Here is a 26,730-nt window from a genome sequence, read left to right on the forward strand (position 1 = left end):
TTGCCACACGCGTGTGATGAACATTTCCGCTGTGCAACAGCTTCGCTGTGTGTGCTTGCCTCTGTTGCAAGCTGCAATCAAAATTAATTAAGGCACAAATGGAGGCAGGCACAGAAAGAGAACACACAGAGGAAAAATGGAAGTGAGCTGGAAGGAGCGACTATTTGCATGGGACATGTGTGGCATGTGCGGCAGTAGGGAGGCTGGTAGGTGGGTAGGTAGGTAGGCAGGCACATCCATCGCCGCTCTATGTATTCTCTATGGCGACCTGCCACTTTATTGGCTTTTACCGCAATGTTGCACCAATTTCCATTGCACCTGCAGCGACTCCAACTCCAACTCCGACTCCGACGATGTCTTTGTTTTTTTTTTTCCTTCGGGCAGCAGCAGCAGGCACATCTAGTGCATAATTAGATGCTGTGCATTGCACGGCCAGTGATTGCTGCTGATCAGTTAGCAAGCAACTGGCAACTGGCAAAAGTCAATCATTGAGTGGCCTCCTCTCCTATGTGCAGTGCACCTGCCTCCTGGATGCTGCCTTCTGTGCTCTGTGTTGAGGGTGCATAAATTAATTAGCCTTGGAATGACTTGCCAAAGTGATGTCTCTTCTGGTATTTCATGGTAAAAGGTTTAAATAAAAGATCTTTATCAGCCAGACAGACTTTGAGTGCAGCTTTTGGAGCATTTTCTTATATTGGAAAAGTGCTCTGTCTGTTTCAATTATTATTTTGCCAAAGATTCTTTGGATAACCTGCCCAACGATCTACCAATAGATCATGCCCATAGCACTCTTCCTTCTGCCCTCTTCAGACATAGAGAAATATTGTTGTAATTGCTGTAAGACACGAAATGACAGAGAAAGAACTTTCCCATGGAGACAGCGAAGTATACAGAGAGAGAGAGAGAATGCAAGAGGTGTGTGGGGGCCCCCCCCAGCTGTTGGTGGAGCTGTGGATGCATCTTCAGCAAAGTGAAATGCATAATGAGCATAATGTTGCCGCTGCACGATGCCACAGCAGATGCCAATGCCAGATGCAGATGCAGATGCGGATGATAATGATAATGCCTTCCCGACGACGTAGCCGACGACGACGACAGCGACACCTGAGAGAGTGTTGCCTGAGAACCGAGAGGGGAGACAGGGAGAAATTTGAGAAATGTGAACAGTAATTAAATGCAAAATTTAAATCGCCAAGAAAGAAGACGAGCGACACCGACAGCGACTGACTACAGCAACGTCAACGATTCAAGATAATGCATAATTGTGGAAGACAAAAGGAAAAATGTGGCCGAGGGAGAACCAGAAGGCTGAAAGGCTGCATGCAAAATATGAGAAGAATATCTAATGCCTGGGGGCCATGGATTCGCTCTCGAGTGGCTTCTCCTGCCGTTGCTGCCGCTGTTGCTGCCTTAAAACGGTGTTCAAATTAATGGCCAAGTTTCACATGGTTGAAAGAAGCGGCGCTGATGCCACACAATTGCCAATGGAAATTGCTGCTATCTCGCCGCATCCCCTTTGCGAAAGTTGTGTGCACAAGATACAAGATACTCGCTCGTACAAGTGGCAATACACAAAACTAGAACAACAGAAAGAGCACATTGGCCGAGGCAGATACCCAACGAATATGGGATACCCTATGGAAATTAAATAAAGAAATGGGAGATTAGATACAGTATTTAAATGATATTTCAAGTGTTTTTTTTAGTTCATACGATCCAAACATTATGCCCTGATTATTATCATATTTTCTTTGATATGTGCCTTGGCAAAGGGTTTCTCTTTATTCGATCAAAAGTTTTGCGGTTCTCCGACAAAGTTTACCCTTCCAGAAGTTGTTGTCTGTTGATTATTATGTTTTAGCAGCCACCGAGGAATGCCACTGCTCAAAAACAATATTTAATCAGAAATTGACATGAAAAGTGGCAAGAACAGATGAGGAGCGAAAGATATTAAAACTTATTTGAAGATACTGCGCACTGGTTATACACTCGCACAAGTTATAATTAATGGGGCTGGCTCTGTTCCCTTTCCTGCCACTATCCTTTTTGGCCATAAGCTTTGCTTTTTGTGTGTGGTGTGTGTGTGTGTGTGTGTGTGTGTGTGTGTTCCCGCTCCTGGAATAGGCCGTAAATATACGGAAAGCAGAAAGCAAGAAACTTTATTTGGGTTAGCGATTGTTTAAAAATGCATAGCGAAAGAGCGGACTCTGAGTGCAGGGAGAGGAACAGTGGAGAACTAGGGGGCTCGAGGGTCTGGCCTGGAGGGTCTTTAAAGAGCTGAAGGAGCCGCAGGAAAGTGGCACGAGCTGAATAGAGCTCCTGCAGGAGCGCCAACTCAAGAGGCAAAGGGGCGGAAAAACAACAAACTAGAAGCAAGTGAAATTTTTGTGGGTGTTAATGGTGCACAGGAGAGGAGCATTTCCATCCGCATTTTCGTAAGCAACGACTCCTCGGAGGGAAGGAGTATCCCGTGATTAGTTGCACACGCTGAGCGTTGGGCTGTAAGCAGTAGGAGGGTGCACGTGTGGAGGTGCCACCGCTTGAGGCTTGAGGCGACACACACATCGTAAGGCCATTAAGTTGTAGCCAATAAACTTGTGCAACTCTATTATTTATATGTCAATCAAGAGTTGGCTTTGAGGTACGAGTACGAGCATTTAAAACGAGTCACCCACTGAAAACCGGAGAGCAAAAGTTTTTAATATTTAAAATTATGTCTTGGCCTGGCCAAGTAAATGGCTTTCTCGGCACACACACAAACACACACAGACAGAGAGACCAGTGGATGCAACAGCAGCAGAGGCACGATGTGGATTGTGGGCGAAAGTGGTTCAAGTGGTTTTTGCATCCACCTGACTGTCTCTGTCTTGTCTGTGTGTTGTCTGTCGGTGAATGCAATTTGTATAAAATTGATTATTAATGGTTTTGTCATTGAACAAATTGCAAATAAATGATATTCAGTGCACTACTCGTATTTATGCAATTAATACAGTCAAGTAAACAACAATGAATTATGGGAAATAGAGAGTATCCATTTATACATCTATCTATCTATCCATCCATTTATTTATCTATCATTCTATCTATTTTAGCCATCTATTAACTTCATCTATTCGTGGTGAACTCACTGTTGAATGAGCCATCTGCCCAAAGCTATAATTATTTTTAGGCGGAGTATTTCTGCCTCTACAAACCTCTTCCTCTAGTTCTTGCCTGCACAGATTTACATTAATTTGGCATCTTAACTGATTGGCTTTGCTGCAGCACTCGTCACTAGCTTTTCGCCACTAGCTCTACTCGTCACTGGGCACTCTGGCGAGCAAATTGTCCACTGAACAACGAGAAAACTGAGCTAAGAAAGAACCGTTCTTTAAATAGCTTCGGATACTCGTACATGCACTGCCGATTGGCACACAGAAGCCGTTGGATGAGCTCTTGGGCCTAACTCTTCGATATCGGAACATTATTAACGTCAATTAATTCTAACTGTTGCAAGACGAAGGCTATCTATCCATTAAGTGCTCAGCCACTAAGTGAATAGTGAGTGGGGAAGGGGGGATGGACGATGGATGGATGGGATGAGATGGCATCCCGGGAGACCAGACCTGTTTTAGCCGCTGCTAAAGTCGCTGCCCCTGGAAAGGTGGCTTCACAACTGCAGAATGGCGGGGGGTTTATTTTCTTGTTGTATTTGCTTCTTTTTTGTTTGTTTTGTTTTTGTGTTTAGTACTCTACTCGTATCTTCTTGGTATTATTTCGTTGTGTTCCTCTTTCCTGGGTCGCTGTCGCCTCACGATTCACCTCCCCCCACCTCCCCAAATCCGATTATTATCAGGTCTCACGTGAGTGCATGCCTCATTGTATTTTTCACTGTTGCAGCTTTTGGTTGCTGTTGTTGTGCATTTACAGTTGTCGTTTTCTTCTGTGGAAAATTGCTTTGAACTTGAAAAATTTCCCACGTGACGCGAGCAAAATGAACAGAGAATCAAAATCCCTCCTCGTTCTTCCTGCCTTTTCTCCTCTTGCCATTTTTGGTCGTGCCACATGTGGCAGAGCTGCACTTTGCATGTCATCGTCAACGGTAGTAAGCCACTCCCCTACCCTCCCCTCCTACCCACCTAGCTACGTATCTCTGCTAACGGTGTCGCTCCTGTCTCCCTGTCCCCCTCCTTTCGGTCTTACAGTTTTCCATGCCCTGGTCTTTTGTCTCTTTTTGGCTTGTCTCCTGTCTGGTGGCAAGTGTCGATTTTCAGTTTCGGATTTAATTGGATAGTTTTTTTTGTTTTGCTTTGCTTCGTGCATTGGGTATTTTATTTATTTTCCATATCTCTTCGGCGGCGATACCTTTAGGCAAACTGTTTGCTGCTCTCATATTCGTGAGCATTTTCGTTTATTTGTTTATAATTTCTGTGGGAATTTGAAATTACTGCAGGATTATCATCTTTGCATTAGCGGATGTTCGCGAGTGACTGGCCGTTCGCTTGTGGGAATTTTGTGCACAGAATCCATCTGGTTATAGATGGAAATGAGTATAGGAACCGCTGATGCACCGCTGAGCACTATAAATAGTTGAAGGATTCCAGGGGAGTAGTCTGTGAAGCACTTGGAAGTGAAAGAAAACGAACCTGGCCCATGGAGCCACATTCCCGCATGTCCATTAATGCTCATGGGTGCTCATGCTCTCCGAGTGCTTCTGTTGCCATCGTTGGTGCACTTTCTATGGCGGCGGCACTCGGAGGTTCGTGTCGTTTCTTGCATCTGGCAGCCCAGCCAATCCACTCGAGAGTTTAGTGTTAATCGGCAGTAAAACTCAACCTTCCTCCTACATCTCACGCGGCGTACAGTGAACACTCGGCCAGCACGTTCCAAGTTGGCAAAGTCATAAAAACAAACAAATGTTTACGATTGCAGGCCAGGGCGAGAATCAGCCAAGACTGCAGCCAGCTTGGATGCCCCTTTCCCATCCGATGGCTAGAAGGTAATTAAAAAGAACTTAGCACATGGTCGCGACACAGCCTAGACATGGGAAGCTAGCGACGACAGTTCATAAATGTCAAGTTCAGGGCTAACTTGAGTCAAAGGGCTGGCCATAGGTCTGGGTCTGGGTCTGGGCCATGGTTCTGGACAGGAATCAGCTGTCTGCCTGTCTGTCTGTCTGTCACTGTGTGTCATTAATTTGAAGGCAACTTAATCTATCCAAACCCCGCACACACGCCTCTTACGCCGTGCAAGTCGATGTTGGGAACCTTTGCGAGAGATTTTTACTTTTGATTTAATGAGCTTTTTGTTTTAATGTCTTGGCCAAAGAAACGATTGAAAAGATTGAATTCCTTATGCAAACAGTTCAATGAGCTTTGCTTTAATTAAAACCTAATTAAAATGAGTTTATTTTTTACGGTTTTCGTGGAAGTTCTTTTTACGAGTGTAAGGCAGGGAGTCTTTAGGGTTTTGGATTGATGGAACGGCAAATAAAGCAAAGTCGAAGATCCAGCAAATCACAACACCCGGAGAGGAAACAGTTTCAAAATCGATTAAAGTGTTTTTTTTTTGCAATATTCTTCTGAATATTCTTCTTCGCCATAGCCTTGGATTTTCTAGTTTCTACATCGATTGAGAGACGTTTCAGACGCCCCTGCTCCTGCCACTGCTAGCCACTTCAACTGCTCCCCTGATGTCCTCTCTAATGGACACCCATCAGAGTGAAGGCCCCTCCATATGGTCGTCGTCTGCTGCTGATGATTATGATGAAACCTAAGCGGCTTAAGATTCAGAGACCTCTAAACGCACAGAGCTTCGGGCACAGAGAGCTGCGTAATCAAATGCATGTAATTTGAGTTTAATGAGTGTCAAAGTTATTAAAAATCATTTGCTGTGTTGTTGGCCTGGCCGCCCAGTTATGGCAGCCGCCAACTGGATTTTCTGCCAAACTGGCTTTCAGCTTTGGGCTTTGGGCTTTGGCTATCGGCCAAGTTAACTCAACTCAACTGGAGTCGAGTCGAGCCGCTTCGATTTGAGACTCCATGAAAGGCAACAAGTTACAAAATTGTTTCGAGACATTTTTGGGTACGTCATCAGGCCTAATTACTATCCATCCATCTCCCCCCCACTCTGTTGAAATGTTCTCGCCAAAATAAATGTGTCAATAGATTTAAATGGCGTTTGGGCTAAAACCAAATTGAGTTATTAGTGGGACACAACCACGACCACAGCAGAGATCTCTTAATAGAGTTGTTTTCCTTCAGTCAACAGACATTGGTTACAGCGTCGGGCATTAGTTGTGGCAACACCGACTCCGAAAGAGCTGCTAAAAGTCTTACGCAACGCAACATTCAGTCGAATGCAGATGGATCCGCTACAATTCCGCGTAAATCTCATTTCCTGCCCTGCTACCAAGAAATTCCTAATGAATGCTTTGAATAGATTCGTTCTGGCATCCCTGAATCAATTTGAAACAGCTTGTTAAATTCTTGCTTGTACATTCCAATGGATCTCCAAGTGTATGGCAATTGATTTTAAGTTAATTTTTTTCTTCTCAAGTAGATGTAGGGATGGAGGAGTGGAGTGGAGATGCTGGCAATTGAAAAATTCAATTTTTATGTTCAAATTGTGGGCCGTGTGGATACATACTACATATGTGTGTAGTACACCCACAACATAACGCTTTGCCCTCGCACTCACTCCACTCAATCATTGATTGGATTGTCGTTGGTCGTGTGTGTGTGTGTGTGTGTGCCGCGTCTGCTGCCAGCTGCATGCTCACATGGCGTATGATTGATGGCCCAACAGCCACAGGCACCAGCAGCAGCAGCAGCAGCAGCAGCAACCAGATGACGAAGAAGGAGTCCTTCGCCGAATAAGTCAGACATAAAATATATGAAACTATCCCTGGCTGCTGCTGTTGCTGGGGACAGGGTATACTGCGCATGTAGAGTTTATCCGTAAATTGAATTTATTGAGGAAATTGACAGAAATCATATTTACACGTTAAATAGAAATTAATCATGAGAAGAGATAGGAGAGAGAGAGAGCTTACTGATTTCTTCCTTCTCTCCCTTTCAGTTATCCACTCGACATGCTGTGCAGTTTGAGCTGCACTTGATCAGAGGCAAGGCCTCTGACGGTGAAAGAGCGCAGTGGTAAGTGTTTAATGTGTTTAATGTCTCCTGTTCTTGCATTTTTGTTTATTTGTATTTCGCCTTGAGCGCATTGAGTCGCAGTTTGTTTTTGGTCTTAATGCCGATCGTCCACTCTTCACTGCGTGCACACACACGTACTCTCCCCTTCTCTCACCCAATTCAATTATTCCAGTGCGCTCTCTGAGCTAATATTTCGATCCATGGTAAACTTATACGTATGAGTACAAAGGTGACGCATACCGTGAGAGAGGCTTCCTTTAATGATATCATCAAGAGAGCGCGTTAGAGTGAGACTGAATGAGAGGGCAGCCACTCGGGAGTACGTCACCTGTATAGAAATGCACTGCTTGCACACGGGAGCGACGCTCTCTGCAAATACGGGACTTTCGTGCGAAACAAACGAAATGGCAAACGGGACGCTACTTTTACTGCGTAGATTTTTTATGGCTCGACTCAACAATTATGAATACCCTTTATTTTATTTTGTAGTCCCCCCCGGCTGTACCATTTGTATGGACATGTTTCCAAGTCGTATCTGTTACCTGTCTGTGTCGGTTGCCATTTGTTTTTGGTTTTGCACTCGGAAACCGGTCGAATGGGTTTACTGTGACTCCACAAACACACAAACCACACACACTACACACACGTCATTTATGCATTTGCATATCATTTTGTTCTGCTGTGCTTTTTTTTCTCGCCCGATTTCAATTTCGTTTCATTTGATTTGATTTGATTGCACAAATACAAATTTTTTTTTCGACTTAATGGCTCTATGACGTAATTTCTGGATGTTGAAATTAGTGAAATTTTGGTGGAGTATTGCTCATGTGGCAGCTTAATTAATTGATCTCTAATCAACCACTGGATAATCAATTGGTTTTAGAATTCGTAAGCAGGGAATTTTACTATTATACAAATATTTTGCAATTAAAAATACATAAATGCATATATCATGATTTCGAGACACGTGTGTATCGACAGAATATATTCGGACTTATTTACTGCCATGCCTCCCTGCCCACACGGAGGTTAGGCAATTTCAAAGCCAATTTGGGTTTCATTTTATTCTATTATTCTCACAATACATATCTGAAGTTATATCCCAGTTGTACCTCACACATGTTTATGTGCGAATGCTTTAGCCAGACACTATGTTTGAGGCTTAATTCTATTGTCAAAATGTCTCTCCACTATTGACTACATTTTTGTACATTTTATTGCAACAACTTTTCTTGTTATCTTCCTTTGCTTTGATATGGCTTTTGTTGCCAAAAACACACACAGATTCCCAATTAACAGAACAATCGAAACAATTTCCATTCGAATAAATGCTTAGTTTTCAAAGAAGGGTTTATCCTTCGAGTAGAACTACCCACAGTTGCAGCATCTGGAGCTGACTTTACCCACAGATGCAGCATCCGTGTCTGCCTTTCCAAGAGGAGTTGGAGTCCAGGTAATGGATAGGGCCACCGGTGTACCGAATGTGTTGTGCGGTTTTTGGATGGTTTCAGTTTCAGTTGATTTGTCGGTGGATTTGCTGCTGCATTTGCTGTTGCTGTTGGTGGTCTGTCTCTGTGGTTCTGTTTTCCGACAAAGGACTGATTGCTGGATTGCTGGCCACAAAGAAGAGTTAAGGGCACTGGATGGCCTCTGACCATCTCCAGGGTTAGAGTTAATTTTTCTTATTGTATTGGGCATTTCCTCCTCCATCGCTCCATCGCTCCTTCTCCTGCTGCTCTGGAGGCTACTCCCTTGGGGATTTTTATTCCGCCTTCAGTTTGTTTGGGGAGCATAATGATGCCACTTGATTGAAAATGAACGTGACTGGAAAACAAGTGTCGGGGTTAAAGTTTTCTCTCTCCCTTCTTATTTTGCTTTCCATTCGCTACGCTTCGTTGTTCGTTCGTTCGTGCTCCTCTTCTTGTGCTGATGTTGCTGTTTGCTGGCTCTTGGCATAAACAGAAAATGGCAAAATAAATTAGCCAAGAGATGCTTTCAGCCAGAAGCGGCTCAGAATGTACTCAGTGTCGGCATCAGCTTCTGGCTTGTTTTTGTGGGAGTGGAGAGCCAGAAGCTAGTCACAATTCCCGACTAAATCTCATTTAATATAATTCAATTAAAGTTTCCATCGCTACCAGCGGCTCGGGCGCCATTTTGTAGCATATTTCCTAACAGAATTATGTGCGCATTTCCGTTTCCGTCACACGCAACACTGCACCGACAGAGTGAGAGAGAGACAGAGAGAGAGAGAGAGAACGAGAGTGAAACAGCATCAGCGAGGAAAATGGTTTCTGCTTCTTCGATTTAGCCGCAGCCACAGTGGTATGACAATCAGTAAAACAGAAAGAAAATTGAGAGTTAAAAATGGTCTAGAAGAAGAAATGGAACCACCCATAGCATCATCGATCCTAAGCTATTTTGAAGTGAAACATTTCTAAAAGTTCTCCTTCAACCATTTCGCACCACTGTGCAGCGAGTATAATAATGCTCGTAGTTTGCCATTGAGTTAAGTTTTCCATGCGGGTAGACTGTGGATGGGATTGCATTTTGCATTTTGCATTCGTGGATGCCACAACAGAGTGTGTGCCGCAATAAGTGGCTGGAGCCGAGCCTGGAAAGCACCAACGAACAGCAGGTGGCTGCCATTGAGAATCGGCAGCAAAAGGCAATTTCAGATGTGTGCTTGGGCTATTATGCATAAACGAATGTATTTTGCGATTACTGTTAAAGCGTGTAAGAGTGTGTCTGAGTGGCTGTGTCTGTGTCTGTGTCTATGCCACATGCCACTGCAGTACTCGCAGTGCTCTCTCCAATGACCTGACCCACAAAACGAGGCCCCCAAAAAGACTGCAGGGATGCACGATGCTGTAACTAATCGCAACCAAAGCCCATTCGCTGTGGCATATTTAAAAACTCAATTTACACACAGCCGAACTCTCAGCCTCTCTCAGTCCCTCCCCTTTGTCGGCTGACTCGTGTCATTTCCAGTTTCTCACACTTTTGCCAAAATAAATTTTCATCGCCTGCCATAAGGCCTTGAGAGAGTGCAAGTGTCACAAGCACTTAACTGAAGGAGGTGCCCTGCCCGCACAGGCAACAAGTGCAGGCGAAAGCCCTCAAGACCACCACTGACAAGTCGCTCCCAAGTAGGCCAAAAGCTTGCAAAAAAAAAAAAACAGATAATAACTGCTGAAAAGTGTCCGCTCAACATTTGTCATGTGCCAAAATTCATGAAAATATTTCGCCTGCAGATGAAAAAGGGAAAAAAGGCAAAAATTCAACAAGCAGTGGAGCTAAAAAAAAATTATTTACAAGATGGGAAGCAGCAGTGAATGAAATTTAAAATTTTCATTAAATTAAAGAGAAATAAATGAATTATCTTCATTTCGGTATCTCTGTTAGATAAGATAAGATGATTCTGCTTTACGGTTCGATGGATTATTGAAAGTGTGAAAGACCAATCTATAACTTTGATTATCTCCTGCCTTATGGTGCAAAAACTTTTGCCCCGACCCCGATGACACTCTCCGTCCTGTGTCTGTGTCTACTGATAGACAGGGTGTGGCACACCTTAGCATTAGAATTGGGTGGGAGGGGTGTCCACCGTGTCCAAGCCGAATAAATGTCAGACCGACACCCAAAAGTCAAAGACAACAGAAAGGCAGATAGGCAGACACACCAGACACACCAGACCAGACAGACAGCTAATAGAAGAGGAATCGGTGGTTCAGGGACAGGGACAGGGACATTGTGCTGGGGCCAGAAATTTGTACTTTGACAGCGGCAAGACAGCTGTCTGTCCAACTGTCTGGAATGCCCATACCCTCGCCACTAGATGGGTTGCAAAAAATTAACACAAAACTCATACAAAAAGGGGGGGGGGGGGGGGGCATACACCGACAACATAAATTTTGATTTACTTTACTGACAGTTTGTGTGGGGCGACCTCCCCCATCCGACCATCCGCAAAGGTCGAGCATAATTTTCCCATTAGTTCAAGTGAAAAATCGCTGCCACTCAGTATGGTATGGAGCAGAGGCAAGAAACTGCGGTGAGGCCATTTGCTGACCAGCAGAATCAGCAAATGCTCCCCGCACATTATACATAGATCCACAACTTTTCCAATTAAAAGCGAAATAAACTTTCGAAAAACGCACTGAAAATTCAATCAGAGCAATTGCTGACTGTCCGGAATGAATGGCGGCAACACAGCAGATAAACTTGGCTATAAAAAAAACCCATTGAACGGTAATTATATGCCAAATAAAACCTTTGACCTGACTTGTGCTACCTGTGTAAGCCTATTAGCTATTGGCTGCAATGGCAGCAGATCAGATTTAAATGAATGACACTGGATTCGGTGTCGCTTGTGGATTGTTTATTTATTGTATTAGTAGTATTTGGGACTCTTAAAAATCGTTTTTACTGATGCGAAATATTCCATTTGCCGCAGGCACATTTCTCATACGCGGCTGATGTTCGTGTTCTACTGGGATTTCATCGTAAAAATCTTAAATCTTTTATGCCAGGAATGGTCTCGTGTGCCTCCAACCTCCAACCGATTGATATGCGCCAGCCACGTGGCATGTGAGTCGTCTCCAATTAAATACACAGCGCCACAAATAAATGATAGAGAACAATCCAAAACCACTTTCGGACTTATCAGCAGTTACGACGGCCTCTTTCCCTATCGAATATCAATGCCTTGGCCACGTTTCCCGGTCTTATCAAAAACAGAATTCTACCCCTCTCTCTCTCGCTCTCTCTCTCTCTCTCTGTGCACTTGCGATTGTTGTGGTTGCGTATTCGTTGGCTGGCTGATAATTTCACTTGAGCCACTTGAGTAGCATATGTATGAGGAGTATGAGGAGTATGAGGAGTATATTTGGGTTTGATTGACAGGTGCGTGTGTGGGGGCCAAGGTAAACGGGCCTTTTGTCTTTTGTCCCGCGACTCACCTGTGCTTAAGCGCGCTCTTCATTTCACGTATTTTTACTTGCATTTTTATCGTTTAATTTATGGATTTCGTTGAAGTTTTTTGACCGTGACATGTTTTTCTTTCTTTCCTTGTGGCTTTCATTTAATTTTTGTTGACTTTTTCATGGGGGCAGTGAACCAGGCTGGGTACTCACAACCCTCGTATATTAATGGCCGAAGGTTATTTATTTATTTATTATTAAATATTAATTAAACTGTGATAAAAAACGGAAAAGAAAAATGGAAATGAAGCTTTGGGAATTCTAGTCAGAAGTCGAAAGAATGCAATGGAATTTGTGTGTAAAATCAAATGGCCTAAATGGGGCCTAAATGGGGGCTTAAATGCAGTTAAAGATCCATTAAAACCATTTAGTTTTAATCCTTGAAAGTCTCTTTGTATCCATGTCAATGGCTGGGCACTGATGCGAATTCCTTTTAACATCTTTCATTAAATCCTCGCCAAAACACACACACACACACACACACTATCCTGCACGGCACATCCCCACCGCATTCATTATGGTTTATCACTCTGTTACGCCTGCAAGCATTTTCCATTTTCCATTTTTCCACCTCCCCCCCACCCCCCGCACCATCCTACTCGTAACTAGTTGAATGCAATCATCAACACGCTCCGCAATTAAATGCGACAAAGTGCAGACTTGTTGGTGGGTAACCCGTTCCGCCCACAGTGGGCCACCAGTTACCTCTGCACTCTGCCCCCCTCTGGCCCACCGCACCGCGCTCATTACACAAAGCGACAACTGTCAGCGCGCGAGTCTCTGTGGCACACATTTGCATTGCTCTGCTCTACATACCGCCCGCCGCCCTACCGCTCACCCTTCCCTCTTGCCCCTTGCCATCGTGCTGGAGTTTGGCGTGTGAATTAAATTTGTGCATAATTGCAGTTGCAACTGCAATTGCCACGCAATGTGGCAGATACAAAATGTCAATATACCAAACAAAATTTCCACAAGAAATGCTTTAAGCTGTTTTTATTTCTCTCTCTTTTTGTGGTCTGTCGCTGGGTAAAACTGTCTCTGAGGCAATCTCCCCAACAGTCAGTCTCCTTTGGGTGACTCTGACAGACACAGCAGACACATTGACAGGCAGACAGATATTGCAGCGACTCCTCCAATTGATAGAGGGATCTGCGTTTCGTTTCGTTTCGGTTTGCTTTTGCTTTTGCTTTAGCTGGCAATGTAAACCAATTTACAAATTAAGTATTCAGCAGCGCCAAGTTCGCCAAGTGGAAAACGGGTTTTACTTGCGTGACGTGGGACTGAGTGAGGGGTAGGGGGAGTCACACTCACTCAATGTGTTAAATGGTTTTTGTCTTATGGAATATGTGAATGAAATTGCCATGGAAATTGCATTTACCCATCAGAAAAGATAAATACGAGTGGCGAGCAAATTAAATGAATTAATTGCATGTAAAAGTGATTTAGGCCTGAAATTATATAACCATTAAATGGAGAGGAATTATAGTTCCATATTTAATAAATTTATTTATTATTTATTTATATTTCACTTATTTTTCATGTATTTTTGATCATTTCAGAGATCCATGATGCGTCCCAGTCAACGGAAGTGTACCACAAACATCAACGAAATGTCCAAACGAAACGCATTCCAGCAGCAAAAGGCACGAGAACCTACCGACCAATCAAATAAACATTAAACTTAAACGAAGAGAGCACGAGAGAATTACCATTAGAGGGAATCATCGAAACGATAAATCGTAAGCCGCAAAACGAACAAGGAAGGATAGCAAGGAAGGAAGGAAAGAATTCTCACCCTGTAGAGAAGCATCCCCCTCTGCCTGCACACAGGGGAATAGTTGGTATAGAGGGATAGAGAGAGAGTTGGAAAGAAAAGCCGTCAAAATTACGACGTATCACCCACCAACACCGAAAGTCAAACAGAACCCGGCCAATATGGACGCCACGTCCGGGCCGGGTGCGTTTGACGATGAACCGCCGCCAGAGCCACGAGACGGATGGCTGCTGGTGCGCATCCATGTGCCGGAGCTGAACGTCTACAAGTGTCTGCAGTTCCCATCAGAGCGTCTCGTCTGGGATGTCAAGCAGCAGGTGCTCGCCTCGTTGCCAAAGGTATGTACTACAGCCGTCCATCATCATTATCTCTTCATACTGTATGCTGTATGCTGTGTATATAGAGCGCAATGCGAGGCATGCCACACACACATGTTTGACCTGGAATTAGATCTATGAATGTATCTGCTAAATGATACCCACACCCTCGCCATCTTTCGCATGAAAAACTTTCATTCTTTCGCGTTCTTCTCTTTTTTTTTTGTGTTTCTCATACAACAATTTAGAATAATTTATTGAAAAGCAATGTTAACGAAACATAAATAAAGCCAACATTAATGTTTATGTGAGTGTGTAGGTATTCCGTTTGCCAGCCAGCTAGACAAAGCCTGGATGCAGCTCCTCATCGTAGGCGTAGATCAGTTCAACGTAGTAGGAGAAAATGACCAGCCAAGCGTAGATCAATAAACCTACGAAACGCAATGTAACTAGGATTCAGTTCAATCTACAGCTACAGCATGCCAAATATATTACCCGAGGTGACAATTGTCAGTAGAACTATGACCAGAACGAGGCTGTACATGAGCAGCACCAAGATGTGGACCACTATCCAGATTGGTGTGAAGATCAGAAAGGGTGTAAAGAGCATTTCGTTGTTCTGCAAAAGGGAGGGGGAGGAAGAATCGGAAGAAGAATTCAAATGGGGGCTGTGGATGGCAGGGACATGCACCCTACTCACATTATGCACTCCGATGCAGAGCAAGGCGGATGCAACAATGCCAAAGAATGAAAAGACCATCGTTGTCTTGAGGGCTGCCGGTGCGACGGTTCCCTTCTCCTGGTACTCATTGGGGAAGACGCACTCCATCATGAAGGCGGTGCCGGCCACAATGTAAACGAACCACGTGAGGAAGATGCAGCCAAAGAGCAGTGTCCCGATGCGCAGCGAATAGCAGAAGCAGCAGCTGGAGAAGATCTTCTTCAGATACTTGCAATGACAGGCCATGTTTGGTGGGGCTGGGCGGTGCCTGGTGCCTGACCTGCTAGCTCAAAGAATTCTTCTCAAGGAAACAATTTCAATTTCAATTTCTAAACTAGACGGAATTTGAAATTACAATTTTTTGTGGAAATGATTTTTACTGTGTGAGATTCTTCTACTGAATGAACACACACACACACACAAATTTGTGATATTGGGCTGGTTGACAGGCGTTAAGATGATTCGACTACTTGGTCAAAAGATATTCTCATTCTTCAGTTCAAAGTAGTAGGAAAAGACGACCAAAACGACATATAGATGCACTACTGAGGATTATCAATTGTTAATTCTGGCATCTGAATAGCGGGCAAACACTCACGCAGGTTGAATGTCTGGATGAGGGGACGTCGCATGAAACCCAAGCCAATGTGATTGTCCTCGACATTGTCCTGGCTGAAGCCCGCAATGAGGCTGCCGATTAGCATCAATGTAAAGACAATCGCAAATGCGCTAAAGGTTATCAGCCAGGGACACAGGAGGTTTTTCTTTTGCCTTAGGGCGCCAACGAACAGAACTACGGACACGGCCACACCGATGCAGCAGGGCAGCGACAGAAACAAGTAGAAGATCTGGCTCTCGGCGTACTCTGTGTATGCGTTGGAGATGGGGTGGGTGGGGGTAGGATCAGTGATCAGTGATGGCTGCACAGCCTCTGGGGGAGGCTCATACCTAGCCACCTTCAATGAATCCGTACATCAGCAGGGCCAGCAGCTGCAGTAGATAGGTGAGGGCCATGTAGATGGCAACCAGGAAGCAGCCGTACCTTAAGCCACAGCAACCGCAGCATGTTGTCAATAACATGCTCAAAATTTGGACTAATATAATGCTCGAAAAATCTGGGAGACAATCTAAAATAAAACCCAAGGCTACTACGAGTATGTATGTATATTTTGATGGGTAGAAAAGAGGGATGTCAATCAGGGTGTATAGGGATCGTCGTCATCTGCTCTACTAAGAGACTTGTAGAAGGAATGCACAACCATTATCGAGTAGATTAACGAGACTGTGAGGGGATATTCATGGGTTATCGAGCAGGTAATACACACAGCTATAATCACTCACCTATGATGAATACCTGCACGAAGATGGCAGCCGGTGGCGGAGACTCTATAACGATATCGATAATGGCCAGAACGATGTAGAAGAACAGTATTATTACAAAGACAGTCAGCCAGAAGCGAACTGGTCCTGGGCGTCTCTGAAATGAAGCAGCAAAGAAAGGGCATCTAGGCCTCAGTCATTGATTTCTACTCAGTTTGGATGGGGGACCCCACCTTTTTGGCACCGTAGATTAGCAGGCAGGAGGAGATGATGCCCATCGTTAGGATGCCCGCCATCAGGATGGCTGCCCAACTCTTTTCCGATGTATTTTTCACGAAAATGCAATCGTTGCTGTGCGTTATCATCTCGCCCATGTGGAAGCACAGAAAGAACAGGGCAATGATGAAGCAGCCACTGTCCAGCGCCAAAAAGAAGCAGCATTTCTTAAATAACATCCTCTCTGTGTGAATATTCTATTCTATTCCAAAAAGAAAACTCACAATATAATTTTGATTGAAAACTTAAAATTCGTTGTTCAGTTGAACGCAAAAGGAGGGCAGTCTCTGTTGCCCAGTCGGGCAGCCATCAGGCAATGAGAATACTCGTAAAAGGGGCGCAGTAAAGGGCGCAACCAACTTCACTCCGTACAGAAACTAGGTGGCAACGTTACTGAGGTGCTGCAGCTCTTACAGTCAGTCTCTAAGGCTCTCCAGATGGAAAGGCATATTAATATCAATGCCTCTTGCCGTACCCGGCTAAGACACTTAATATCATCTACTTCCTCTAATAAATCAATTTGCAAGCAAATAAATGGGGCATTTCATTGATTGGCATTGCATCCAAGCCAGAAGCTGCCACGTGCCCTTAAAGCAGGGCCACGCCCCTAACAAACAGTCGTCCTCTTGTTGAAGTTCAATGCAATCAAGACTCAAGTACAGACTGCAGAAATCGTGCCCGGAAAATCGTGACGTTGCAGATAGAAGAGATATTTGACAGTTGAATGGCAGCCGCCCGCCTGTCAAGGGAAACGCCAGAGGATGGAGAGACAGAGAGACTGAGAGAGAGAGAGAGCTAGCGAAAGAATTAAACTTTGGATGGATCGAAACTGCAGATACCGTGGACTTATAACATTTTCTCTGGTCGATACTTAATCCTCTTCCACCATGCATCACTTGTCACATCACAGTACCCATTTGGGGGGCATCAAGTTTTTGCGTGACGGCAACTAAATGTCCGCTTCAGCAAACCAAACCCTTCTGGCTCTCATCCTTTGTGGCGCTTCCTGTGTTAATTACCGCCCAAACAATGGCCAATCGATACGCACACATTTAATAACAATTTGCCGGACAATTTGTTGTCCAAACATTGTCGAATCCGATGCGGGGGCCGGGTCAGGCCGCGCCCATTTCGTTATTGGAACCGCAACATTGCAAACCGAACGGAAACTGGACCGAAACTGAACGTTCAACGTTCAACGTTCAGCGTTTAACGTGAACTCGGGTGAGCCGAAACACAATGACCTCCAGCTAATTGCATGGCCTGGTCCCGGTTCCGTTTTGGGCCAAGTCAGCAAGTGGCAGCAGGGGACAGCAGAGCATGAGGGCGGGCCAATGGAGTGGTGTTTCAGTGGTGTCTGTTTCGGTTTCTAGTGAATTATGTTGTAAATTCCATGCTGTGTGTTGCCGTGTGCGGGTGGCATAGCTCTTGAGCTCTTTCTGTGCATAGATACTCGTATTGAACACAGTTTTAAAGGATTTAATTGTGGGTTATCCGCCATAGAATATGTTTCATGTTTGATGAGTGATTGAATGCCGACTCTCATTGAAGTCTTTTATCGATGGAAAGCATATCTATCAGGTGCTTAGCCCCATTTCCTGCTTTCACAGATACGCACATAAATACATAAATACATACACATGTACATATATTTATCAATCATCAGTCTTGTGGCATATCTTATCGCGGCTTTACAGAACAGAAAGCGAGAACTATTTACGAGTATATTTGTATGTATATATAGACGCATGGGAAGGTGCCATAAAGTATACAGTTCATGGCATCATGGTGCAAATATTTGCACCGCAATTGAGGTGTTGCTTTGTGATAGCCAGGAACTGAAGAACTGAGTCAAGTCGAACGAACCAAAGACCAAAGACAACATCTTATCGGATCCCCTTATTCATTATCAGGTTTCATCATAAATTTATGGCCCAAGTAAAGTATTTATTTGCCAACGGCGAGGGCTGCTTTAACTTTACATTGGAGCTGTTACACAGCACCAGAGTACTACGTCAGTCTATCCATCAATCCATCAGTCAGCTTGGTGTGTCAATCAATCAGTCACTGCTACACTTTCGAGCAGGCTGTGTGTGTTTGTGTGTGTTTGTGTGTGTGGGCCCTCAATGGAGTTCACTTCCGCCTGCTAATCAAATCAAATCCAATCCACTCAAAAGCGTAGCTGTTTTCTATGATCTGTTTCTGTGCTTCTTGCTGGGTGGGCGTTACGTACCGGTTTCCATTTAAGTTGTTTTCCATGTACTAGCACACGTAATGCTCAGGGCTCTGTGTGGCAATGGCTATGGCTATGGCTAGGGGTTTAGTTATTAAACCACTTTGGCTTACTTTGCCAGATAAGAAACCAGTAAGCAGATCTTAGCCAAAATATGGCGAATGGACCGTGCATATATGTATATGGAAATATTACATTTGTTTGGCTATTAATGAGAATGAACCTGATATGTGTTGTTCCTTGGTTAATTCCGCATGCTGAAATATCAATTGTTCTAGCTATTACCTTTATTTTCAATTGGAGTTCGTTGCCTCCTCTGCCAAGTATTATCTCTGCCATGCCATCCATAAGTGAAATCTCTGGCTAAAACTTCTTAAGCTGCAGATAAAGTTGTGCTGGAGCGAATGGTAAAAACTATCTTTAATCGAATGCCAAGCAGAGGCTTGGGGGAGCGCAATGCAAGTCTCAGCGAATGGACAGATAGACACAGTAAAGACCAAGTCCAAAGTGCATGAATTGAAGCAGCAGAGTGGCAGGCAAGCGGGCGTAAAAGGTTCTTTAAAGAGAGATATTGATTTTAGCCAGAAAGCAAGGAGCAAATGTGGTCACCGTTGCCGCTAAGGACTTGTCGAGGTTCAGATTTATGACATGACCAGAGCCACTTGAATCAATTGAAAAAATGTGCGCCTCGAATCTTGCTGGAAATTGTACGCTGCCCAAAAGCCAAAGCAATGGCAATTAGGCCATGACATAATGGGCAATCCCTCAATTAGGCCAAGTTAATGGGTAACACGAGAAGCAGGCGCACATCGTTGCTCTGTGGATGTTTCAATCAAAAGTTTTCTAATGCCATGGAAAATGTAGACATTTTCGCTGGGTTTCTCGTTCCCGCAGCCGCTAAAACCCTCGACGCTCGTTAGATTTAATGATGCTGCATAGTTTGGGCACGCACGACATCATTTTGAGCGACTGGGTGGTGCTGCCCCCCACCTCATTCTGTGCCCCTTCTCCCTCTTCAACGTAAGTGGCATAGAGACCTAGTTATACACGAAGACACAAGGACATGTGTGTGTGTGTGTGTGTGTGTGTGTGTGTGTGTGTGCGCCTATCTTTGAATCTCTGTCTCTCCATTGAACCGTTAATTCCGGCAAGAACTTAACTTGCAACATTGCCATCCCCTTGCTCTCCCTATTGTGTCCTAGGCGCTCGGTGTCTGCTTCTTTCAAGAAATGTCACATACTTTTGTGGATAATTTAACCTCCCAGTAAGCCCCTACAGGAGGGTGGAGGGCGGCTCTCCTTGAGGTTCAGCTATTGTTCAGAACAATAAAGATGCCGCCGATAGGGAGCCCAAGTGTAGTGGCGGTCCCTACACTCGATTGAGAGAGGGGAAGAACCCATTTGATGGGAACAATGAATGTGTACATACATATATATATATATAGTGAAAAAACTGTATCATCTGGGGTATGCATGCATAAAGGGGCCAATGTGGGGTGGGGGGCATTGTTTGAGCCCTGCCTTAAAGCATCTGTCATGCCAAATATAATCAACCCTAAAAATATTCACAATGTGTAAAAAATCATCTGCCCTAAAACACTGCGTATGCGTGATATGTAAAGGATATGTCAGACATGAATATATAATGTATATACTCGTACATATGTCTGTACATATACATATTTTTTACATGACAGCCACAAACCACCAGCATCCCCCCCAACACGAACGCCACAATTTTCTGTTATTTTAAATTAAATTTTGTTTATTTTTGAATTAATTTGTCGTGTTTTGGCATTTTATTTAATTGAATATGTCACAAAAAAATGAACTTTACAAAACCAACCTACTACTGATGACAACTCTGGGTACGGAATTGGAAATGGTGCCCCTGGCAACCCTCTGGCAACCCCATGTCGTGTGCGCTGCGTATACGCAATGTGATTGACCTTTTGAACATTGGAAATTCCCGAATGATGTAATGAAACGGATGAACCATTGGAAAATGCAATCGCATTTGCTGTTGCCGTTGCTGCTGCATTCGTCTTGTGTCTTCCTTTCACGTGAATAAATAATTTACGGTGGCGTGGCACAGGTGGCCTTCTGGTTTAAGGTTGGTGTTTGGTTCTGTACCTATCAATATATAAATATATATGTGTAGATAATTCTATGTAAATAGAGGAGCGCTGGGCTTACGAGATATTTCGATTAGAGGCAGTTCCAATTAAATTTACGTAATTTAATTTAATTTATTTTATATGATATTATTTTCTTTTTATAAGTTTAAATATATTTTGTTTACCTTCCATAGCTGTATCTGTCTTGTTCCATAGAGTACTTTCCCATTCGGTTAGGGTTAGGAAGGGGAGGAGCATTCGCCCTGCCTCATCGAATATTTATTAATATTTAAGTTTAAGTTTAATTTTAATGGACACGAGGCCCGCAGCGGCTCTCAAACATACATACATACATATGTACGTACATGTGTCTGTGCATACCACCTACGCAAATATTTTGCTGGCAACAACATTTGCTTTACTCGCCACAAAACGGGGCAACTTCAGTTCCAACTACGAAATGTGTCAAGTACAGCAAACAGTTACAGATTTATGGCTCGAAGCGACCACGCGACCAGGAACTCTTTTCCTCTGCACATCGAACCACTCTGTGGAGCTCTAGTGGTGCGCTCCGTCCTCCAACCAGCATTCACTCCTCCCTCTCCTGCCTACCCGTGTAATTCAATTAAAATGCAAAAAAAAGGAAAAAAGATTTTAGCGCTTCAGGCGTCAGGCTTTTGTAAATGGACCACGAGAGTTGGGAATGGGAATGGAAATGGAGCCATGTCCATGTCCATTTCACACAGTCTGTGAGTGGTTTCGGGTCGCCTTTGGACAGTTCTCGATAGCATTATCATTTACAGAAAGACAACCGCAATGGCAGAGGGAGGAAGGGAAGTTAGCAAAGAGAGAAACCACAAAATATATCAACTGAATTTCTGACTAATATTTTATCAGTGGGCAAACAACAAATACTATTTGGGAAACAAACCAAATATTTCAGTAAATTTTGTGGTTGGGTTTTTGGATGGTTATACAAATCCGGGAACCACTTTTCGATACACGCCATTTATAATAGATATTTTCGAGCTACTGTTAATATTTATTTATTTATTTATTGCATCATAAAAAAACAACAGACAGAGCCATACTTTGTTTCATTCCGAATTAATGCTAATTATTGCTGCTCGAAAAGTGAGTTGTTTGTTTAACGGTTCAAAGAACTCCGCCCAGCCCGCGATACATGACAACCCAGCCACCCGATGTAAGCCGCCCTCCAAGCGACCTTGACTGTGAAATTATTTGCTCTCTTTTTGTTGTCTCTGTGCTGCTATTATCTCTTTGGGAATCAACGAAAGTTGCATAAGCCAAAGGTAATTTACTCGAACAATAGCCAATGAGTAATCATGGGCGGGACTGCCACCGTTCAATGGAAAAGTCGAACAAAAATAATGAGCCACCCACAGTGGCTGTAAAACTGTAAAAAAAAAACAAACAAAAAACACAATTTAAGCGACAATAATTGCTGGAAGCCAACTAGAACCTGAATACTAATTCTTAAGAGCTGTGCATGACAATGCGTCATCCATGCAATAACTGTAATAATTGTACAAATTTACATATCACGCGGGTTCCTATTGGCATTTGTCAAGTATTTAATTGTAGTTTCATTCATAATTACGCAGAGCTACGCAATTAACTCGGGCGAGAGATGCTTCCCACGTTAGCTTCGGCTGCCTATCTCGCGCTCTCGGCTCTTCTGAGAGCAGCACCTTCCAGCACCTTCCTAGCTCTGTGACGACTTCTTCATTTGCCAAATGTTTACACTGCGCCATTCGTGGTTCGAGAATTTCCTCTCCCTTGCACTCGGCAACACCAAAGATTAGCTCCCATCGCATCGATCCTCTCTGAGAGAGTCCCCCCCCTATATGCACTGTCTCTTTTACTCCCACAGCAATGGTATAGGCAAATGAAAAAGCTATAACGGCAAATGAGAAAAGTGTACACACAGTCAGCAGATCATGCACTGAGAAAAATCTCTTAGTCAGATGTCTAATAAGACGGACAATAATCGTAGTTACAGTGATGGAAAAAATAATAGAAACGACAATTTTTTTTCGCATTTTTCAAAATTTTCTTCAGTCAAAATTTTTATTTTGTAAGTTTAATAATTTTGATTGATAGTCTATACAGTTATGTATCAAAACATAACAAAATAATAATAATGTATATAAAAAAAGATATCTGGTACCGTGCAGTTAAAAAAATCCAGTATTTGATTCTATTTTTTTTTTTTTTGAGTCCTATCAAAAATCGTATAAAATCGACTGGTAGTGTTTTCGGTTGTGGCTAAACAATGACATGTAATTCGCAATCATCGACGAATGTGTGCCCTGGTGGAACCAGGGGTAAACACACAATTTATAAAACTGTAAATCCAGCTGTGAGGTCGCCTCTTAAGTGGAAGGCAAATTGAACAGCACCACTCACACACACACACTCACGCAGAAACGCACCCGCATCCCCCATCCATGTGTTTGGCTCCTCTAACTACATTTTTTTAATAGCAGTTTTATGTTGTTTTATTTCATTTAATGCGTGGCTTGGTTTCTTTTTTTTGTGCAAATTTAAATTTGATGTTGGTTTTGGGTTGCTTTTCAATTTCCGACGCCCCAACACTGGAGAACAATGAACCATTTCCGGTTGCTGTCGGCGTACGAGTATGTGTGTGTGTGTGTGTGTGTTCGTCAATTTGTTTTAAAATATAAAAGTGTTTATACGGGGGGGTTTGGGGGTCAGCATCCCAATCCCCCAGCATTTGAGAGCAAACATTGATGGCATAACGGATATTATAATTATAATGAATCAAGTGTCAGGGGGCTTATTTGCAGCATACACCATACAATTATTAACCATAATCATCGAGTAAACTTTATCGTTGTTGTTCTCCTTTTTTGCTTGCAGGTAAGAATCGAATCGAATCGAGTCCGAACCCGACCCGTATACGTACATATACGTACATATATGCCCTGAGTGCCATTGAGTGAGTACAAAAGTCGCATAGCAGAGAAGTCATCGTCGAGTATCTCAATCTCGCACTTCAGCCATTTATGGCGTACTTAAATCACAGCTCAATTGGTGCGATTCGACTCGACTGGACTCGAGAGCTGAAATAAAGGAGGTGACCGTCCAGCGTTCCCTATGACCAAATGCAGACGAAGAACTCTTTTTAGAGAATAATAAAAATCACGACCAGAGCTATGTGCCACAAAGCTTGGCGGTGAGGAATGGAAGGAATACTCCTGTGCTCCTCCTAGTTCTCATATTGGTGCTCACTTGGTTGCAACCACTTGAGCCATTTAAACGTTGTGGCAGGGACCGGGGCTTTCTATGCTGCCCCATCTCCAAATATGCCAGCAATTTAGTGGGCGTGGCCAGGCCCTAGTTGAAAGTAACGCCAAAGAAAAGAACATTTGACGCCAGCAAAAATGCTCGCAGCGCAGAATGGAGAGCACAATCTGAAGTGAAACGTGGAAGGGGTGGAAAAGGGGCGGGGACAGCCACAAGAGCAAGATATGGAAAAGGAGGAGGAGGAGGAGGATCGTAGCAAAATATCTCGAGTTCATTTCTGGCCAAATTGACTCTGGCTAAAAGGAGCAGCAGATGGAGCAGCAGGAGGAACAGCAGGAGGAACAGCAGGAGGAACAAAACTTAGCCTGGAAGCCAAACAAGACGCAAATATTTCGATACAATTTTCTGAGCAGTTTACTCTGGGGCCTTCTGCTCTCCATATCTCTGTGCATACCCTGTAAATGTTTGGCCCGACAGAAGGCTGTGCCACACGCTTACTTCTTGGCTTGCCATAGTATGAGGCGCTGTCTTGGCTTCCTTCTCACTGCTACAGGGTGTCCCATCAGTGTCTTCCCCCCAAGTGTTCCCTGCCAGTCTTCCCCTCACTCGATTTGTTTTTCTTCTAACCTCTTGCCAAGGCAGTTTTTCCTTACCTTTTGGCTGCGGCCTGGGCTGTGTGCAGCAGTTGCTGTTTTCTCGCAGTTTTTCCACCTCATTTACGCGGAGACGCCAGAGAGGCCAGAGAGTGTCCTTCAGCTGCAGGCTGCCGTCGCACAGCTATCTTTTGGATGCAAGCCGCCACTGCTGTTGCTGCCATGTGGCTGGCTAAATTAAAGTAGCAGAAACCCGTTTGCAGATACGGCGGCGCACGTGCAGCAGTCATCGAGCCCCGCTGCTGCTCGTTTGGGGTCTCCAATTGCATCTCGAACCGACTCTGCCACACTGCACTGCACCACACCGCACCGAAGCCCACAAATTTGGCAACATGCAGTAGGAAAAATGTTTGGAAAAAGGAAAAAAAAAAAGATTTCGCATTTGTTTGGTCGTTGGTGGCATAATTCGCGCGCCAGGCGACGCCCCAAAATGTACACACATGCTGGGGGGGTGGTGGTGGTTGGTGGGTTGGTGTGGCGTCGTGTGTCTCTATGTCTCTGGGGGGAGCTGCCATCGATTTACGAGCTGTGAGATTTCATGCATTGCCGCCTTTCCCGACCAATTGGCATTATTTTTTCGCCGATTGTTTGTTGGGCCTGGTCTGTGGCTTTGATGGCCAGCTGATAGCGAAATGGTTGCCACATCGCCAGTTAGTGGGGCCCAAGAGATGAAATGTTCCCTAATTACAGGGGTCCTGATGGTGAGCCCTAAAATTCGATCATTTCTATGGATACCTATGGATTTGTGTGCAGTGGGTGAAAATTGTGGATGGTCTGTAAATTTGTTCATTACCGAAGCAGAATTCTTTGTGTTCTTTGGCATTCCTTTGTGGTGCTGTGCTCTCAATGCCATTATTCCCTGCTCTATATTCAAGTGAAACAAATTTATTATTAGATATAATTTTCTGCGGCTGAGAGCTTTGCTCTCTTTTTTTTTACCTCAAGTCGCCACGCTGCACCGTAAATAAAGGGCAGGCCAGGCCAGGCGGCCAGGCAGCCAGGCGGGCTGGCCGCAAGTCTGCCCACTTTTTCCTGGCCAGGGCTTTCACGAGAGGGAGCTGCCCCAGAGATTGATTTAATGCACTCGAGTGGGGGGCAAGCAGAACGAGAACGGAGCGAAGAACGGAGTACGGAGCACGGAAAGAGCTCAGATGCTGCCCGAGCACGTTCCGTTGTCAAATATGGCTGCGGTCAGTTTTTTTTTTTTTGCAACGGCATCCATGGCGGGGAAACTGCAGCAACTGGAAACTTTGCTGCTGCTGCTGCATAAATTTTCATACTCGAGTTGCTTTTACCATTTGTGGGTACCCTTTTTGCCTCCATTTACCGTAAGCTGCCGTTGATGCTGCTGCTGCTGCCACTAAGCCACCTAAGCAGCTAAATTCAAATCGAGAGAAGAGCACAAAATGAACATTCATTCATACATAGCTTGGGCCCTGCTGTACATATGTACATACATACACTCCTGCCACTGTCTAATGGAACTCTTGAAAGTTAACCAAAAAATAGCAAAACAAAAAATGATAATCGTTTACAGTTAAGTTATAGCCAGCTGTTTCAACTAGACTAGTTTTCTTTGCATACATATGTACATATTTCCGTCTTTGTATCCGTATATTTGCTAGTTTTCACACCTGACCAGCAGCTGGATTTTATCACCCAGTGAGCCATGTGTGCTGCGCCTGCTACTGCTGCTGCTGCTGCCGCTCGGAATAGTCTGAAAATATTGTTGCAATTCCATGACTCCACCACCCTTCAGCCGCCACCCGCACAATTCACACCTGAAACTGAAGCAATTGCTAAAATTCAAAGTTTTTACCGATTTTGTTTATGGAGTGGAAACAATTTGAAGTGAGCTCTCCCATTTGCCGCATTCCCAGTTTAATTGCTTTGCTGACGGATGGATTTTGTGTA

General features: G+C 44.1%; 4 protein-coding genes and 1 long non-coding RNA gene across 6 annotated transcripts in view; 1 reads left to right on the forward strand and 4 right to left on the reverse strand.

Moving 5' to 3' along the window:
* LOC111080921 (AF4/FMR2 family member lilli) overlaps positions 1-26,730 on the forward strand; it is a 67,114-nt gene that overhangs the window by 20,448 nt on the left and 19,936 nt on the right. The window contains exons 3-4 of the mRNA XM_041593134.1: positions 7,060-7,136; positions 13,675-14,227. Coding sequence (XP_041449068.1) covers positions 14,051-14,227 — 177 coding nt within the window. The 5' untranslated portion in view covers positions 7,060-7,136; positions 13,675-14,050. The remainder of the gene's footprint in view (positions 1-7,059; positions 7,137-13,674; positions 14,228-26,730) is intronic.
* Positions 7,229-7,736, reverse strand: LOC121404137. The gene is made up of 2 exons (XR_005967742.1): positions 7,465-7,736; positions 7,229-7,391 (listed from the first exon to the last, which is right to left on the reverse strand). It is a non-coding gene; the product is annotated as an uncharacterized LOC121404137 (long non-coding RNA).
* Positions 14,435-15,312, reverse strand: LOC111081316. The gene is made up of 3 exons (XM_022377341.2): positions 14,907-15,312; positions 14,702-14,825; positions 14,435-14,637 (listed from the first exon to the last, which is right to left on the reverse strand). The coding sequence occupies exons 1-3, from the start codon at positions 15,171-15,173 to the stop codon at positions 14,546-14,548; spliced, it is 483 nt and encodes a 160-aa protein (XP_022233033.1). The 5' UTR covers positions 15,174-15,312; the 3' UTR covers positions 14,435-14,545.
* LOC111080924 lies at positions 15,377-16,060 on the reverse strand. 2 transcript variants are annotated; one of them, XM_022376783.2, is made up of 3 exons: positions 15,884-16,058; positions 15,526-15,792; positions 15,377-15,469 (listed from the first exon to the last, which is right to left on the reverse strand). In XM_022376783.2, the coding sequence occupies exons 1-3, from the start codon at positions 16,005-16,007 to the stop codon at positions 15,402-15,404; spliced, it is 459 nt and encodes a 152-aa protein (XP_022232475.2). In that variant the 5' UTR covers positions 16,008-16,058; the 3' UTR covers positions 15,377-15,401. The 2 variants fall into 2 exon arrangements, with proteins under 2 accessions (XP_022232475.2, XP_022232474.2); XM_022376782.2 differs by having other exon boundaries at positions 15,380-15,472; positions 15,884-16,060.
* On the reverse strand, positions 16,077-16,796 carry LOC111081317. The gene is made up of 3 exons (XM_022377344.2): positions 16,481-16,796; positions 16,269-16,404; positions 16,077-16,209 (listed from the first exon to the last, which is right to left on the reverse strand). Exons 1-3 carry the CDS (start codon positions 16,700-16,702, stop codon positions 16,124-16,126), a joined length of 444 nt encoding a protein of 147 aa, XP_022233036.1. The 5' UTR covers positions 16,703-16,796; the 3' UTR covers positions 16,077-16,123.

The sequence above is a fragment of the Drosophila obscura genome, unplaced genomic scaffold (genome assembly GCF_018151105.1).
Source record: "Drosophila obscura isolate BZ-5 IFL unplaced genomic scaffold, ASM1815110v1 contig_186, whole genome shotgun sequence".
NCBI lineage: Eukaryota > Metazoa > Arthropoda > Insecta > Diptera > Drosophilidae > Drosophila > Drosophila obscura.

Coding starts and splice junctions, on each gene's coding strand:
- LOC111081316 (XM_022377341.2), bottom strand. CDS start 15,173: ATGGCCTGTCATTGCAAGTATCTGAAGAAGATCTTCTCCAGCTGCTGC. Junction 14,826..14,906: donor TCTGCATCGGAGTGCATAAT/GTGAGTAGGGTG, acceptor TCCCTTTTGCAG/AACAACGAAATGCTCTTTAC. Junction 14,638..14,701: donor ACTGACAATTGTCACCTCGG/GTAATATATTTG, acceptor TGCGTTTCGTAG/GTTTATTGATCTACGCTTGG.
- LOC111080924 (XM_022376782.2), bottom strand. CDS start 16,007: ATGTTATTGACAACATGCTGCGGTTGCTGTGGCTTAAGGTACGGCTGC. Junction 15,793..15,883: donor GATGTACGGATTCATTGAAG/GTGGCTAGGTAT, acceptor ACGCATACACAG/AGTACGCCGAGAGCCAGATC. Junction 15,473..15,525: donor CATCCAGACATTCAACCTGC/GTGAGTGTTTGC, acceptor GATAATCCTCAG/TAGTGCATCTATATGTCGTT.
- LOC111081317 (XM_022377344.2), bottom strand. CDS start 16,702: ATGTTATTTAAGAAATGCTGCTTCTTTTTGGCGCTGGACAGTGGCTGC. Junction 16,405..16,480: donor TAATCTACGGTGCCAAAAAG/GTGGGGTCCCCC, acceptor GCTTCATTTCAG/AGACGCCCAGGACCAGTTCG. Junction 16,210..16,268: donor CGTGCAGGTATTCATCATAG/GTGAGTGATTAT, acceptor ATCCCCTCACAG/TCTCGTTAATCTACTCGATA.